This window comes from Coccinella septempunctata, chromosome X (assembly GCF_907165205.1).
Source record: "Coccinella septempunctata chromosome X, icCocSept1.1, whole genome shotgun sequence".
Classification (NCBI taxonomy): domain Eukaryota; kingdom Metazoa; phylum Arthropoda; class Insecta; order Coleoptera; family Coccinellidae; genus Coccinella; species Coccinella septempunctata.
In genome coordinates, this window is record NC_058198.1 from 2903108 (window position 1) to 2919309 (window position 16202).

The 16202-nt window shown below is 37.9% G+C and overlaps 1 protein-coding gene across 13 annotated transcripts in view; it reads right to left on the reverse strand.

The window, feature by feature from the left end:
• The window catches only part of LOC123322447 (twitchin), a 42751-nt gene extending 27064 nt beyond the window's left edge, over nucleotides 1–15687 (reverse strand). For 2 of the 13 annotated variants that reach the window (XM_044910420.1, XM_044910429.1), the window contains exons 1-28: nucleotides 15537–15687; nucleotides 14734–15089; nucleotides 14518–14539; nucleotides 13828–13990; nucleotides 11775–11916; nucleotides 9629–9764; nucleotides 8901–9104; nucleotides 8540–8841; nucleotides 7986–8209; nucleotides 7164–7922; nucleotides 6834–7103; nucleotides 6685–6768; nucleotides 6542–6598; nucleotides 6376–6423; nucleotides 6261–6314; nucleotides 6057–6206; nucleotides 5507–5995; nucleotides 5206–5247; nucleotides 4984–5121; nucleotides 4395–4568; nucleotides 4152–4340; nucleotides 3121–3168; nucleotides 1474–1621; nucleotides 1350–1414; nucleotides 1122–1293; nucleotides 929–1065; nucleotides 455–535; nucleotides 22–147 (exon numbers count right to left, since the gene is read on the reverse strand). In XM_044910420.1, coding sequence (XP_044766355.1) covers nucleotides 22–147; nucleotides 455–535; nucleotides 929–1065; nucleotides 1122–1293; nucleotides 1350–1414; nucleotides 1474–1621; nucleotides 3121–3168; nucleotides 4152–4340; nucleotides 4395–4568; nucleotides 4984–5121; nucleotides 5206–5247; nucleotides 5507–5995; nucleotides 6057–6206; nucleotides 6261–6314; nucleotides 6376–6423; nucleotides 6542–6598; nucleotides 6685–6768; nucleotides 6834–7103; nucleotides 7164–7922; nucleotides 7986–8209; nucleotides 8540–8841; nucleotides 8901–9104; nucleotides 9629–9764; nucleotides 11775–11916; nucleotides 13828–13990; nucleotides 14518–14539; nucleotides 14734–15046 — 4737 coding nt within the window. In that variant the 5' untranslated portion in view covers nucleotides 15047–15089; nucleotides 15537–15687. Of the gene's footprint in view, nucleotides 1–21; nucleotides 148–454; nucleotides 536–928; nucleotides 1066–1121; nucleotides 1294–1349; nucleotides 1415–1473; nucleotides 1622–3120; nucleotides 3169–3355; nucleotides 3395–3983; nucleotides 4029–4151; nucleotides 4341–4394; nucleotides 4569–4983; nucleotides 5122–5205; nucleotides 5248–5506; nucleotides 5996–6056; nucleotides 6207–6260; nucleotides 6315–6375; nucleotides 6424–6541; nucleotides 6599–6684; nucleotides 6769–6833; nucleotides 7104–7163; nucleotides 7923–7985; nucleotides 8210–8539; nucleotides 8842–8900; nucleotides 9105–9628; nucleotides 9765–11774; nucleotides 11917–13827; nucleotides 13991–14517; nucleotides 14540–14733; nucleotides 15090–15536 lie in introns of all 13 variants that reach the window. The other 11 variants (XM_044910433.1, XM_044910422.1, XM_044910421.1 and 8 more) reach the window with 11 other exon arrangements.
• Between the last annotated feature and the right edge of the window lie 515 nt (nucleotides 15688–16202).

A 16202-nucleotide genomic window follows, 5' to 3' on the forward strand; every position in this document is an offset into this window, starting at 1 on the left:
AGAAATCAATTTTGAACTTACATCTTTGCGGAAAAGCCATTTTGGTTTCGCGTTCGGTTTGGTGAAAGCAGCTTCGAATACAACTTTCTTATCTTTTCCTTCTTTCGCATATTGATCCACCAGGGGTTTCAGGAAAGATTCTTGTTTCTAAAAATCGGAATAAGTTCAATTAGAGACTTGGAAAAATATTGTAGCGATACAACAACGACACGATGACAGACTGCCTCAAAAAGTCCGTGATTCAAAAACTGCAAAAAATATATGTACAAAAAAAATGTGTGCACAATGGTATGTACAAGAGATATCCAATGACAGACAACATCTATAGAGGGCAAATTATAACTAAAACCTTGGAAGTTAGTAAATTCCAGGATGAATAAGGATAAGGTAAGGATTTGAGGATTTCGTGCAAACATTGAACAAGACATAAACCGTTGAGTTTTTGTCACCCAACCTCTTTTTTCTCAAAGTGGTGTAAAACTGGCCAATCTGGTATTAATTCAGCCAAGGAAGGCCTTCTTGAAGAAAGTGGAGTCTACAAATAAAAACTACAAATGTAGGAACCTGCACAATCGGTATTAGGATTATTTAACTTCGACCCAAAAAAAGGATTTTCAAGGATAAAAACGAACGCAGAGCAAAACCTGAATTCGAATCGACGAATTCTGAAAAACTCCGAGACTCTGGAAAAAAAAAATCAACAGGTCGATCGAAAACATTGACGGGTCACGAAAAAAATGGACTTCGATGTTCCTCTCACGGAAAATCAGCCATGATCGAAACCAAAAATCTGAAATCGAATCAAAAATTTTTCACACAGTAGCGAAATCGCAAAAAAATTTGTTCGGTCGATGAACTGAAAAATCAAATCACTCATAAACCTTGAGATAAAAACGAAATCAGTGGGGTTTCGGGCATGGGCACTTACCTTTTCTACTTTCTTGAGGGCAGGCATTGGCTTTTCAACTTCCTTCAAATCACCCCAATCAGGATCCTCTTTGTTTTCGCCCCATTTGGCGTATTTTCGTTTCTTCAGCATAGCCCTGAAGTCCATACCGCTGGAATCTGCGAAAATAAGGTTTGAAAAGACATATTTTCAGGAAATCCCGATGCATATTTACCTGAGACGTACAGCATCATTTCAGCACTGTCGTCACCGTGTATATTTGAAACGACAATTTTATATTGTCCTTCATCGTTTGGTTTTATCTTTCTTATGCACAAAGTGATCGAGTTTGTTTCCCCGTCTGTCAAGAATTTAAATCGACCTCCCTCTATGATTTCAGTCATACCCTAAGGACAGAGTCAGGGGTGAGAACACGTTTTTTCAAACACCAAACAAAGTTTACCTTGTAGAATTTGAAGGTTGGGGCAGGGTTACCTTCCACTTGTACCATAATATAGGCAGTGGAATCTGGAAGAAAGGATGATAGTTTAAATCTCACTTTGGGGATGAATACAAGAAGAAAATACCTTCAACTGCTGAGTAGCTTTCAGCCACGTCCACAATGCTTGGTGGTCCACCCTCCCCGATGGGTTTCAAAGGTGTCGAGGGCTGATTTATCCTGTCTTCCATTTCTGCCAAGCTGGGTCTTCTCACATCCGAGCTAGGTCTGCGTCTCTGCGTTCACAAAACTCCATCAAATAACTGTCAAGTTGTGCAGTAGTAGCGACGAAAGCTGTTTGTGAACGTTGAATCAGCTCCAAATGATCGAAATGCGAATCAAACGGATTTATTCAATCTTATTTGAGTAATCGCATAAGGTATTTCATATTGGCAGGAAGAAACAGAGGTGTTTCTGTTAGATGCCAAAATCCATAAATTTTGGGGGCTGCCAAATTTCGCAAGTATATAGTGTATGTCACAAGTGAACATAGTGTGACTTTAATTAAGGTAGATGCTTTCCTATATCGAAAACATCATAATATTCACAGGTACAAAGTAATCCATAAATCAATTTAACTTGGCGACCTGGCAGAATTCAAAGCTTCCAAAACCCAAGGTCCCAGCTTGAACACTCATATCCTCTATTGCCAATAATTTCCTATGATGAAGTTGCAAGTCTTCTAGCTATAAATTTTGAGAGTCCCGTTAAATTTTCCGCATAGTTATGAATCATCAACAAAAGTTCGTGTCGTGAATGGATTCGACATCCTGATTGAATTTCAATAAAACAGTTCGACGAGCTTGGCGTTGCTGCGTCTTACATTTTTTTCACCAAGAAAAAGCAATAACTGACTCGAGACAGTCGGGCGAAATTGATAAAAATTTACCTGAAATTTGCAAATGCAATCGATCCCAAAAAGTCGTGATAGAATTGATGTAGATTTGCCTGCAAATCATATCGAATAGTGAGGAGTTTCATTAATATAGCAATGATTCAGGAATAAACTATTAAAGGGTTTGGTATTAAACGAACAACATCGACGCATAGCTGCTTAAAAGCAATTTTCAAGTGATATTGTGGAGTATTACTGGTGTCTGTTCAGAAGTTGTGTGGGTTTGGATTGAGAATTCTGTGTCTTGTTTGGCTTTTGCCCTGTATCAAGGTGATAGAGCTGATTCATCGAACAATTGCAACCAAGCAAAACAGCAACAACAGTTGAACATGCGTTCTGCAGTTAAAACATACGAAGTAGAATCAGCTTTTAGCAGATATTTATAGCACATAACAATTGAAGCAGATTCATGCAGAGCCTACGACATTAATAGCGAGTATGTTCCTACATAATATTCTACAATTCAAAATCAAAAAACTTTGTTACTCAATCGCCTACTATCTCATGAAAACCACTACAAAGGTCTATCGAGCTACCATGATACTGTTGCTAAGTATTTTCCATGTAACTCCTACGTGAAAACTACTCTACACAAAAATGAAACAGAGAAAGACGAAAAAAGTGATATACAGGTTAGACACTTCTCTATTCTAATATAGAAAGAAAAACTATTATTAAATACGGAAATAGCCGAGAGAAGAAGAAAAATAGTCTATTCTAAATGGAATTGTAGAGAAAAGTTAGAAACAAACACGAAGTTCACGAAAAAAGAAATCTAAATTTTTCTATTCTAAACCTCTATTCTAATACTCTATTCTACTACTCATTATCCGCGCTAACCTGTTTGTCGGGCGGTTCTTGCAATTGTCCCGGACGTTTGTATTTCGTCTTCAAAATGAAAAAAAAAATAAAATAAATAAAATGATTGTTACAACAGTCGAAGCAAAACGGAATATGTCAATCAAGCAATCTTCGAAGAACGATCACTTTCATGACACATACCATACAAGTGCTGTTAAATGTAACGGCATATCATTAAAAAGGTCAGTTTTGTGTTCCTGGACACAAACCTCACCTTTGTGTCGAGTACTTCACCGGGTCGCAATTTTCCACCCTGTAGACATAACATATAAACATCAATCCCTTAGTTTTTGGCGAGAATATCAACTTAAATACAACGGACAACATACTCGTTCCATCTGCTTTGCGATCGTGTTTGCCAGCTTGCTGTGAAAAGTTATCTTCAGAGTTGCAACAAATCTTCGAACAATTTTGTCAAGATCGAGTTTGAAAATTATCTTATTCAAGAAACTGAATGTCATAGTATCTGTTGCAACTCCAAGTTCATTGTGCCAAAAACAGTGAGCAGAAACACCCCATGGAAATGTCACGGAAAGAAATTTTCAGTTTGGGCTGTGATATACTGAATGACATCAAAGAGACACCCTGTAATAGTTGAAATATTCAACCCATTTTCGGTATACATGTTAGAAGTCTCCCAAAGAGCACGTATATCCAAAAATCGTTAAAATTTCCAACGATGTGCTGATTTTAATGCCACATAGTATAAAAATCCCTTTTCGTGAGTTTCAGCCAAGGCCTTCCTGTTTTTTTTTAAGACGACGTTGAAAGCTTGTTCGAACAATTAAATTATTCCAGCCGTATCGAGACACTGCGAGGAGACAGTATATCTTTATCGTTACCTTTTTCTCCTCAATCACCTCTCCAGGACGGAGTTTCCTGTGTTCCTGTTAAACAAATCGATTTAAAAAATACAAAAATAGCAAAAATTAGATATTGGACACCTCCACTGGAAAAAAGGAATCTAGAAAAATTTTGGTGCAATGTGATACAATAATGGCGAAGATTACCTCGTCAGATATGATCAGCGAAGCCCTACGACCCATTGCTTCTGGTGGTATCAGCGAACCTCTCCTACTCGTAGAACCAGGCGATGGGGTTGGTTCCAAAGACTTTTTCCTAGGTTCTGGTGTCTTCTCCTTCACGACCTCGATTTTGGGGGCCTCAGGAGTCTTGATCTGGGGCAAACTTGGCCTCTCCTTCAATGAAACAATGTCAGAAAAGATACCCTATCACTTTTTCAACAATACTACCTTGCTGAGTTGTGTCTTCTCCCTACCCTTGTAATCAGGGTGTTCACCCGGTTCATATTTCTCTAAAACTGGCCTTTCGTAGTCTGGGATATTCTCCCAGTCTTCAACCTCGCCCTTTTTGGCAGTTTTTGGTTTCTTGAGACCAGGTTTCTTCTCTTTTTCTTCGGGTACTTTCTGTTAAGCAGCAGGAATAGAAATGATTTAGTGAGAGAACTTGAAGCATGCGGAAATATTTCGAGCAGAAATAAAGGAAACACAAATAGAATTATTTCAAAGATGAAAGAATAATAGATAGAAGAATAATTGAAATGTGAAGATGAAGACATTTAGGTTAATTTAATAATATAATAAGAAGAGAAATTAAAAGAGTCAGAGAGATTCTCATGGAGAATATCATTAGCGAAGTAAAAAGTTTAACAGAACGAGAGTAAAGAGAGAAAATATTCAGGTAAACGAGTAGCTGCTATGATGATAAAAGATATCGAAGAGTAGTGTACGAAGAGATCAATATTTGAAGGAAGATTGAAGAAAATATACAGGAAGAGATAGAGAGAAATTGAAGAGAGACACGAAGCACGGTTTGTTTTACCTTCAGATCAACCTCTAACTCGACTTTAGCTGTGTCTTTAGCACCTTTGCTTACGGGTTTGAGCTGTACCGATAAAAATGAACCTGATTTTATCTGAGCTTTAGGTGGTGCAACTTTTTCCTTCTTCTCTTCAACAATCTATATATTCAGAAGTTGCAATGTTATTTCAAGTTTTTTACAATAATTGTGAAGAATGAGGAAATCAGACTTCTTGAAACTCACCTTTATCTCAGCTTTTCCTTTCTCCTTGATTGCTTCCTCAGTCTGTAAAAATAAGAAATTTTGTGTTGACATCTCTCAACTCATAGGAAAACAAAATGCTTATCCCTCAACTCAACAGGGGATAAATAAATGGAAAATCATGGCATTTGTGTACTGAAATGTGCATGTTATGTTGCTTTTTTAGAAAAGGTGAAGCATATATAATTGTAATAACACGTGGTATCAAACGTTTTAAAGGAAAAGATATGTTAGAGTGCTTTTTGATCAGTGCGTGTAAGAATAAAGAAGTCATCTTGACTACCTTCTTGACGTCTAATTTATTAGCTTCCACCTTATTGGCAGCCGGTTCCTTCAGATTGTTTTGCTTAATTTCTAACTTTTCTGGTTTGGGTGTTGTTTGTGTTTCAGGTGTGAGTTGTGTTTTTGTTATGCTTGTCTTTCTTTGTTCGGTGATACTTTCTGAAGTTTTCGAAGTGTTATCTTTATCGGTGGGTTTAAGGGATGATTTTTCCACCGTGGTTTTTCCAGAGTCTGGTTTCTCGTCTTTCTTTACCTCAGTCTTGTCCAATTTCTTGGTGGTATCGTCCTTCTTAGGCTCAGACTTGGCTGGTTCGATTTTCACGTCAGTCTTAGGCTTTTCGTCTAGTTTCTTCGTCACTTTCTCATCTTTCTGGACTGTAACTTTGTCTTCCGGTTCTGGTATTCCATTCTTCTGGACTTTCTTTATTGTCTTTTTTGTTTTTTCTGTTGTAGTTTCTTGAATGTGGTTCGTGGGTGATGTAGGTGTTGTCTGATGATGATCAAAATTGAACATTTAAAGAATTGTGATGAAAAATTAAAGAATCACTTACCACTTCATCTGTGGTTTCTAGTTTCTTCATCTCTTTCACCTTTTTCTTTTCTCCAGTTATAGAAGAACGTCTAGACTCGATTGTAGTTTCCTCTTCCTGTTGGAACGATGATCTTCTACTAGCAGATCTGGAGTCACCATCCTGCATGAACTAAAAGTTTCATTTTATAGAAAAACCGAAAACAGTTCGATAAATTTCATATACCTTCTCCTCTGTTTTCATAATAGAACTTCTTCTAGACTCAACCTTCTCCTCAATCTGTAGTATTAGAACATAAAGAATGAAATACAATGACATACACAACATGAAGATTCTTTACCTTCTGGATGGATGATTTCCTTTCTTTTTTGACCAACGGCTTAGTTTCCTGGACATATACAACAAAACATCGACATTAACTCAACATCCAGTTCATATCAACTCCATACATCATATTTTAGAGGAAAAAATTGATAAAAAAAGTTGATGCTGAACTGAAGACTTACCTCGATTTTCTTAGCCTCGGATTTCTTATCGATATCGTTAACTTTTTCTTGGTCCTTCTAGAAAATTAGTGAAAAGGGATGTTAAGAACATGTAAGGGTTATACCTACGTGAAAAACCAATGGAAAAAGTTACTCTTTTTTACCTTTTTGTCTGTCTCCTTTATTTCATTTTCTTCCTTTTTCTCTTCCTTCTTCTCCACCTTCTTTTTCTTCTCAATCTTTTCCTCCTACAATCAATAATGAAATTGCGATGATTATAATAATGCAAAAGTATGATTTTCGACTTGTTTACCTTTTCTTCCTCAACGACTTTCTTCGTAACAGTCAAGGTAGCAGATACTTCATCTTCACCGAAGTCGTTTTTCGCGAAACATTTGTAGATCGCAGTGTCTGTTATTTTACACTTACTTATACTTAATTTTGCTATTGAACCGTCGAATGTTATTCTGATATCTGATGACTCTCTTATGATAGTGGAATTCTTATACCAAGTAATACTGATGCTTTTGTCGATGATTTTGAGCGATGATATGAATTCGGCAGATTTTCCTTCTTCCACTTTCTGAAATGAGAAAATGTTATGATGCACATAAAGTTAGACAGGGGCGAAAGTGGTACGTACAATACTGGTGAGTCCTGAGAGTTTTGGCTTATCCCCTTTGGGCTTCTCCTCTGGGGGTAGTTCGGTGACTTCGACGGTTTGTGACGTTGCCTCACCCTTCTCGTTTTTCGCCACCAACTTATAGAGACCTTTGTCCGTTTTGTTCACTTCAGCTATCTCTAATTTGACAGCGAATTCACCGTCCTTGGTTTGTTCTATCTGAACCTTATGCCTGGAGTCCTCTCTGACTGCAGAGTTCTCTTTGAACCAAGTGCATTCTGGAGCAAATTTACTGAGCACTTTACATTCAACAACTACAGTCCTCTTCTTAACAATCTTGATAACTTTCGGTTTTTCCTTGATAACAGGAATGATTTCTATGTTGAGCGTCAGATTAGCGTTCAATTCACCTAGAGTATTCTTTATATTGCACTTATAGAGTCCGGAATCTTCAGTTCCCGGATCTTTCAATTCCAGTTTAATATAATAAATGTGCGTTTCGATCTTCTCGAAACTAATCTTAATTTTACTAGATTCCGTTACTTGTTTTCCTTCTCTGTACCAAACGATTGTTGGTTTTGGATCTGCCTTCACTTTGCATTCCATTATGACCAATTTTCCACCTTGTTGCGATGTTATTCTTGGTTTTTCCACGAATGTGGGACCATCACCTTCCGGTTCTGGTTCAGCCTCGATGTTCAAGTTGAGATTGGCGTTACTTTCCCCAAATTCGTTCTGCACGTGGCATCTGTAGGTACCTCCATCTGCACCTGATGGATCCTGAAAGATTTCGGTTAAATTTGGACGTACACTGATTCATTCCAATTATTCTGAATGTTTTACCTTTATTTCCATGGATATTTCGTAGATGTCCTCTTCGATATCCACGATCTTCATCTGGATTTTCGTCGATTCCTTGACGACGGTTGTTCCTCTGAACCATGTTACATCTGGCTTTGGTTTAGCCTTGCATTTGCATTTCATTGTTATGAGAGTGCCGCTTTCGTTAGGTATAATCTTTGGTTTCTCGATGAACGATGGAGCAAACCCAGCCGCGTTATCGCCACCTGTAAAGAAATACTGTTAAGGTTTGTTCACGAGCATGTTGATTCAAAGGACCATGCTCATGCAAACTGATAAAAATGTCTCAAGAATCCCATATTCTGCTGAAACATAAAGGAATATTAATTCGGGGAATCAAGTTCAATGTTTCGGCCATAGGCAGTTGAATGGCAAAGGCAAATTAAACGGAAACAGCTACTGATCATGCGCTGGCAATTTTTCCGCAGGTACCAAGAAGAATCTAGGCACATGCGCGAAAGGATTCTCTTTCTCTTCGAACCAGAGCCTTCCCCACTCGTATGTCATGGCCTTATTGAACTCATGAAGGAGCGTACCTTGGAAATTCAGAGCGATATTAGCGTTACAGTCACCGTAAACATTGAACGCGTTGCAACGATAGTTTCCACCATCTTCTCGAGTCGGATCGGATATTTGAAGCGTAAGCAGATAGGTATCTTTGGCAGTCGTTTTTCTCGACATTTTTATTCGCGTACTATCTCGAATGACTTTGTCCCCCTGGTACCAAGTGATTTCCGGGTCTGGGTTCGCTTCTAACAGACATTCCATTATCAGTATGTCGCCTTCCTGTCTTATAGTCGGTTTCTTTGGGAATCTTGGAGGCTTTCCGTCAGGTATCCTGAAGAAAGTTTTGAAACCATAAAAATATCGAACTTCGTTGCTAAAAGAAAAACTTACTTCGGTTTTCCTGACCCTTCGAAATTAAGGTTTATCTTTGCTTCTCCATCACCGTATCTGTTTTTGGCTATAACTTTATATTCCCCTTTGTCTGTATTTTTAACACCGTTGATTTCAAGTTTGGCCAGGTAATACAATTTCTGATCTTGTTCCATGCTGATAATATATCTGTTATTGGACTGCAACTCCTCCTTCCCGTGAAACCTATGAGAAAAGTCGAATATTGATGCAAGAATGAAGTTATTGTTGGCCAACTCATAGTTGATTATCCACGTCTAATGCTTTCATGAATAAATATAGAAATAGCCCAAAATTGTGGGCTGAATGAAATATGTCGAAGAAGAAAATTTTCATGGTAGCTTAAGCTTCAGAGGAAATATGACACCTATTTCTTTCGGAATTTCAGTGATGATACAGGAATGTGGAACAACCTACTCAGATTACAAGGTGGACAAAGTACATAAATCCAAATAAACTTTGATCTTTCAGCATTCTTGTCACACCTTCCACGCTGAATTGTTTGAAATGAGAAACTGCCACATCCAAATCCCGAAGTTTCGGCAATGAAAATTCATTGATTATTCTCGAATGAACGCATGGAAGTCTCAAGATGAAAAGATTCTTCTATTTTGGCTCCTCTTTCACGAGGAATGACTAAGACTTCTATTCGAAAGAGAGGATCATGAAAACATTGACGAATCCTAATAAAAATTCCTGATTTCACTCACCATGTAAGCTCTGGCTTTGGTTCCCCAACACATCTGCACTCGAAAGTTATTTTGGCGCCATCATCAGTCTGTCTTATCACAGGACGTTCAGTGAAGGTAGGCTTGATCCCATCATCTGGTACTGGAGCCTCATCGCCTAGTGCAGAAAGTCTCCACTGAACTGGCTATCAATCAATTCGACAGCCAGCACAACTTCGTGCAACTTACAAATGTTTACCTCAAGCTCAGCTTTTAATGCTAAATGTGTTCGATACGAAAATAACAAAAAACGAGACAATTGTATCTTCGATATTTGCAAGAACATGGTCGTCGATATCAATTGGGTAACTGTCGAGGTACTGCTAGGAGTCTAGAGGGGAAAACGTTTCTATTCTAAAAGGGTTTATAGCACAACTTTTGATTTTGTTATTCTGGCCTAAGAATAAAAAACGTTCTATGTGTTTATGGATGAAAAACTCAAATTTTCAAGCATAACAAGATCAAAGTCATTAGTTGCTATAAGGGGACTTGGGTTCTGAGTACTAAATCAAGCTGATTCAGTGTCAAATGGCACACAAAAACCGCCAACACCACTAGGTGTTAAAAAAAAAAACTCTGAACTACAAAAACGGCATATTAAAAGCTGAGCTCTTATTAGGCGACAGTTAGTTCCGATGTATTATGCACTATGCTGTGCTGACCTCTGCTGAGTTTGCCTCAGAAAAATGCAAAATGCTTAATGATAATTATATCGGAGATTTTTCTATTCGTTCACGTAGTTATTGAACGTACAGAAAACTCTCATGAGAATACCGAATGCTTAAATAAGCCCATATCTCCAAAACCTTTCGAATTCATTCAGTAAATTTTAGGATATGAGGTGAATAATGATGATTTTTCAATGTTGTGTGTATTGTGTTGTGTGTCTTTGAAAATCAAAGAGATACCTAATCAGTGCAGCAGATGTGGATCAGAAACAGTAGAAATCAAGTGACCACTTCTCGTTTTGTGGCTGAACAGGACAAGCTTTCACTGAATAAAATACCCTTGACTAACATAAGAGAAAATATTTCGAGAAATCCATGACATCCCTGTGTTGCACTTGTCGAAAAAAACAGATTTGAGTGTCCTATACTTAATTTATTTAGATCCTCTTAGCGATGTAAGAAATGCCTCTAATAGAAAACATTAAACTCAATAAAATAAACTGGGGCATTTGTTCTAAATTTAAAATCTTACGAAAATGTTGGACGTGCTTTGAGCCAAGTATGCCAAAGCACGATTCTTCACGGGATACCACAGGATATATAAAAAGTTGAACAAACACAATATTCTGAAAATAAGGTGATTAAAATATATAATAAAATATATTGCTTTAAATATTCATAGACGATTTTGTCAGTAATACTGTTCCCATTTGAAGCTTCTTCATTTCAAATGAACCATTAATTAGTTTACTTCCGAGCAATTGCATCTGAGGTGAGCTAATTGCGTGAAAAAAACTAAATTCGAGCAGCAACATTCGTCAAAGTGATACTACAGACAGAATTTCAATAAACCGACGAAAATATTGGCAGAAATTCTAATGGTCCTGTCTAAATGAAAAAAACTACTAGAAATATTGACAACCAAATGCGAACTGCCAAATTTTTATTGATCCTCTGCCAAAGTGTTGAGTGTCCACCTTGTATCTCTATCTATCAAGATATCAATATATATTCGAGAATTCGTAATTAAGCTGTGGGATCTCTCAAGTTGGATGAAAAAAGTGGATTTAGTTGACAAATCGGGCAGAAGTTGTCAACAGATCATTGAGACTTTGGCATGCGTTGATCAGTTCAGGTATCAAGTGACATTTTCAGTCGAACTATTTGACCTTATCAAATTTTGTTGTTTTTTTGTAGTATGTAGTATGTTTTGAGAGGTGAACATGAGGAATTGGCATAGAAGAATCTATGTGAAAATCGAGGATAAGAAATCAAGAAACAACTAAAGTTTTTTTCAATTTCGAATTCGGAACGTTCAAAATCAGGTTGCTTGATTTCATATATGAATATTCATGTTAAATGTGCTGCTGCAGCCTTATAATCATCATAAATCGGGCTCTAGTTCGTGTACTATGTAAGCTGAAAACAAACACTGTTTCAATCATTCACTTATCACTTACTGTCAAAATTGAGGCTGATTGTAGCATTGCTTTCGCCAAGTTCGTTTTTTGCTGTCACCTTGTATTTGCCAGCATCCTCTACGGTGACATCTTCGATTTCTAAAGTTGCAAAATACGAATGGCCATCCTTATCCAGCCTCAACTGCAATGGAAATTTCAAAATAACTACCCCAACTACACGAAAACCACGAATCCGAAAATTCAAACATGAAGAAAACGCTAAAAATTAGTCCTTTTGTCCTGTGGAAACAGGATCAATGCCTATCTCGTAAAAATTTCATTTTACAATACTAGGAAATTCGATACAGTTGTTCTTTTCGGTCGAGTTGATTTTATGTCTTTCGAATTTATCGATCTTTGACTCTGGTTTGGCGCCAAGAACATGACTATTTTCACGGAGAGGTGACAGAGCGTGGATTATGGTCCAATTATCATCACTCGTTGACTTCAGCAAGGTCGAAAATAGTTTTCATTTCACTACGAATAAATACTGGTTTCGATGGACGAAAGGAGACTGAACTTAAAGAGGTTGGTGTTTTTTCGTGATTTTTTTCCTCTTATCAACTTAATGATTTATATTAATTATCCTGGGGAATTATCCTTCGGAATCGAGCTTGAGAGAAAGAACTTTTTAGTTTTGGCTCGGGGACATATATTTTTCAAAATAAGAATGAAAAAAATTTACGCAAAATATGTCATTTTATATAACGCTTTTTCACCTAAATCAAGCAGATTTTAAAAAACGTTTTTTTTTTTAATGTTCATTGACATAAGACTTCGGAAATTTCAGAGGGGGGGGTTTAAATGGCCCCATTGAAGATGACTCATGTAATTTCCTTTCACAATTTCGAACTGCATAACGAATTTCTTGGCTGACCGAGTAGAATCAACAGGAAATTGCGCTCTAAAATGGACGATATCAGACGAAATTAGAATGAATTGAGATCCCTGATATATTGAATCAATAACTGGAAATAGCTGCCGGTTATTTATCACAAGATAAACTGTTGAAATTGGTACTGATTTGTGAAAGTAGCGCATAAAATAACAAAAGCGTTTTCGGAAGTTCCAAAATAGAATTTTAAGAAGCACCTTCACTCGAGAGAGATATAATAACAAATCATCGGCTTGTGAAAACAATAATGCAATTGGAACTGAAGGAATTCCATTCCGTTTCATTTTGATAAACATTCAAGAACTGGGAAACGAGATGATTCGAGGGGAGCCAAGTAATTTCGAAGTACTTCACTTCTGGAAACAATCAACAGCATGTACGTTCTCATTGAAGGAAAGCTTTAGAAAAAGTAACCATAGTTTTATTTCTCACAGCGTATTTTTTACGTGACCTTTAGTCGAATCCGTATCAACTTGTTTTGAGGGTAGAAAATCGAGGAGTGATAATGAATATTTTGATTCCACTGCTCTGGTAAATTTTTAGTGGTCTCAAAAATTTTCTCGAATTAGTGCCAAAATATCGAATCTACGTCTGGCTTCAACGTATATCGTATAGGTTTTGTTTGCGTCCTGCTTAGAGTCCCTAAATTTCACGCTACATTTGCGAAATTCAGAGAGGAATTTAATTCGGTCCAACTGAAAGTATTATATATTTATCTAATGCACTATTAGAAAACTCCAACGGCGTTGCCAAGCTGCCAGTCAAATTTATTTTTAGAGAAATCTTGGATACTGAATCAAAATATGTTGATTTATATCAACGTTTCGAAAGTTGAGATCGCTGCTTAATAGAAAATATTGCTCTTTCGTGGGAAATCTGCAAAAGTTGGAAAATATGGCAATTTTCGTGGGATTTCTCCGATTGTGAGCGAACTGAACGTCATTCGAATTGCTGAAATGAAATTGTGCATGTGAAAGAGATCTGTAGTGGTATTTGAGATGGAGAGGATAAAAAGCAGGTGTCAAAACCTCCAGCGAAAATAGAAACGAATCCAACTGCCAAAAGCTACGAAACCTAGTTTGTCACATAAATAGAACGTGGATCGTATAGTAAAGATGTCACTGCTATACCCCATTCAATACACGAAAAAAATCTTACCTTGTGACGCGATGATTCTTTCACCGGATTTCCATTATGAAACCAGCTGATAACAGGACGTGGGTTCGCCTGAATCCTGCATTCAAAAAGGAGCCTCTTTCCATCTTCCTCCTGTCGTATCGCAGGTTTCTTGGAGAAGGTGGGTGCTAGACCATCGATTTGTCTGCGAAATACGACAAAATACGTTAAGTCATTCAGGAAATCCCATATCAATTGATGATAACGGTTGCAAAATGGCGAAAGTGCCACATCAAAAACTGCAATAACACCCCAGAAATTATTGAAAAACAGATCAGATCTGCCATAACTCAGAGACAATTATTTCATGGTTTGTTTATGAAGAGTTCGAACGAGTTAAATAATTTGAAATCTCAATAATCGTAATGCCATATCTCCCAAAATCAGTGGTATTCCCTAAAAATACAATTTCGCATGAAGGAAATTCTAGAACGATGAAAAAGGTTTATTTTCTCAGTCATTTCGATCAACAACTTCAGAAATTCCCACTTGGCCCGAGAAATTTGACCCATGACGTAAAACTCTTGATCTATGACTAATTCTAGGTCTAGTTTCTGGCAAAATAACATAATCCCAAGCGTGGGTTCAGGACAAGGCAGGAATGAAGTGCCTGAGGAGAAATTTGCTGTTCTGAACACGTCAATTTTTCTAAATTATCGCATAGGTACTCACTTTTCTTTCGGTTCGTCCATAGCTGAAAAGAAAGGGACAATCAGTACCATGGAATAGATGGAAACACATTGTTACCCTTGGGATTGGAACCCTTACACTGATTTCAGTGAAACCTAACCGAATTTCAGGGTTTTTGCATTTCAGATTAAGTATCTTCGATTTGAGCCCAAGGTTCCAACCCCAGGGGGTGAAATAAAGGTCTAAAGAAGTACTTACGGCTGAAGTTGAGGTTGATGGAAGCTGCAACCTCCCCCATTTTGTTTTTCGCTTTGACCTTGTATAGGCCAGCATCGGTCTCGATAACATCATCGAGTTCTAAGACCACCAAGAACTTATTGCTTCCGATCGACTGTATTTTGAACTTAGTCCTTGCATCCTCGAACAGTTGAGTGTCACTACGGAACCACTGGATGTCTGGTTTCGGTGAGGACAACAGCTGACATTCGAATATCAGTTTGTTGCCATCGTCTTCTTGCCTCAGCTGCGGCTTCTGAGTGAAGCTGGGAGCGAAATCCTCTGCCACTCCCATGCTTTTTCAATGTTTTGTTGATATTGGGAACATCAATATTACTCTGAAAAAATTCTTCGTTTTAGCCTCAACGAAGAAGTTTTCGATTTGAAAGCCAAGTCCAGCACTACTCAGAAACTCTCTTCGAGGTCTACTTCAGTATTGCTTATACGGTAAAGCTAGAAACTTGGTGTCAAGATTGAATCAGAGAATTCCATGAGTAGTGGAGGATTGTGGTTGTATTTCGAGAAGGGTGGCCTCTCCTTTACGAGGGTGTGTGTAGGTTAAATATTGGGGTGTGCAAAAGGTATAAGGAGGACTGTGTTTAGCGTCTTGTTTCACTCGATCACTCCCTACGTGTGCGGCTACCCACTGCGTCAAATTTGAAGAGATAGCAGAGAGGAAACCTTGATGAGGGTGCTCCTGATCAGCACAAGAGATCACTAATCACTATGGGGCACTGCTATCACTCACGGTATCAGCACCGAGCAGCCGCAACTCAAGAACTTACTTGGTCGTTCTAAGTGATGCAACTATTTCACTCACGTCACTTCACAAGTCGCGTGTCAAAATGTCGTTGCACTGAATCGCGTCGTCTAGGATCGTTCGTTACTCCAGAGGTTGCTTGGTGGTCTCCAAAGCAATAACTATAGACCACGGACGTTCCTACAGGACATCTTACCGTGTCCCCTCCAGCAAGATCCCCACTTTGAGCGTGACGCCAGGCGTCGGCGTCCTTGTTACGTCACTTCGGGGATTATCACGTGCGTTTCTGACAAACACCCTCGCTAAGCAAATTATGTCTCATTTTCGACAGGTAATCGTTTTGACTAATTTCCAGTGGGCATATGGATGGACTTTCCACACATCACGATGCTATTGCTCATTTCAGACCTAAAAAGATTTGCCATTTTCCTCACTCAGTGACTTCCTCTGCATAAGTCACTGAGTTATTTGTATTTCGAGTGGAACCTAACCCTTAATGATGCTCAATTGCCATATTATCAACTACTTATGATATTATTCTGTTATGGAATAGTTAATCAGAAAAAAAGCATTATCTTAAAATGATTGAGACACGATTTAAATTCATTTATTTCTTGCATTTTCCCTCATTACATCTATGGAATGAAAATGCCTCTGATTTTTCCACAATTCACCTTATAAAGCTTAGAAG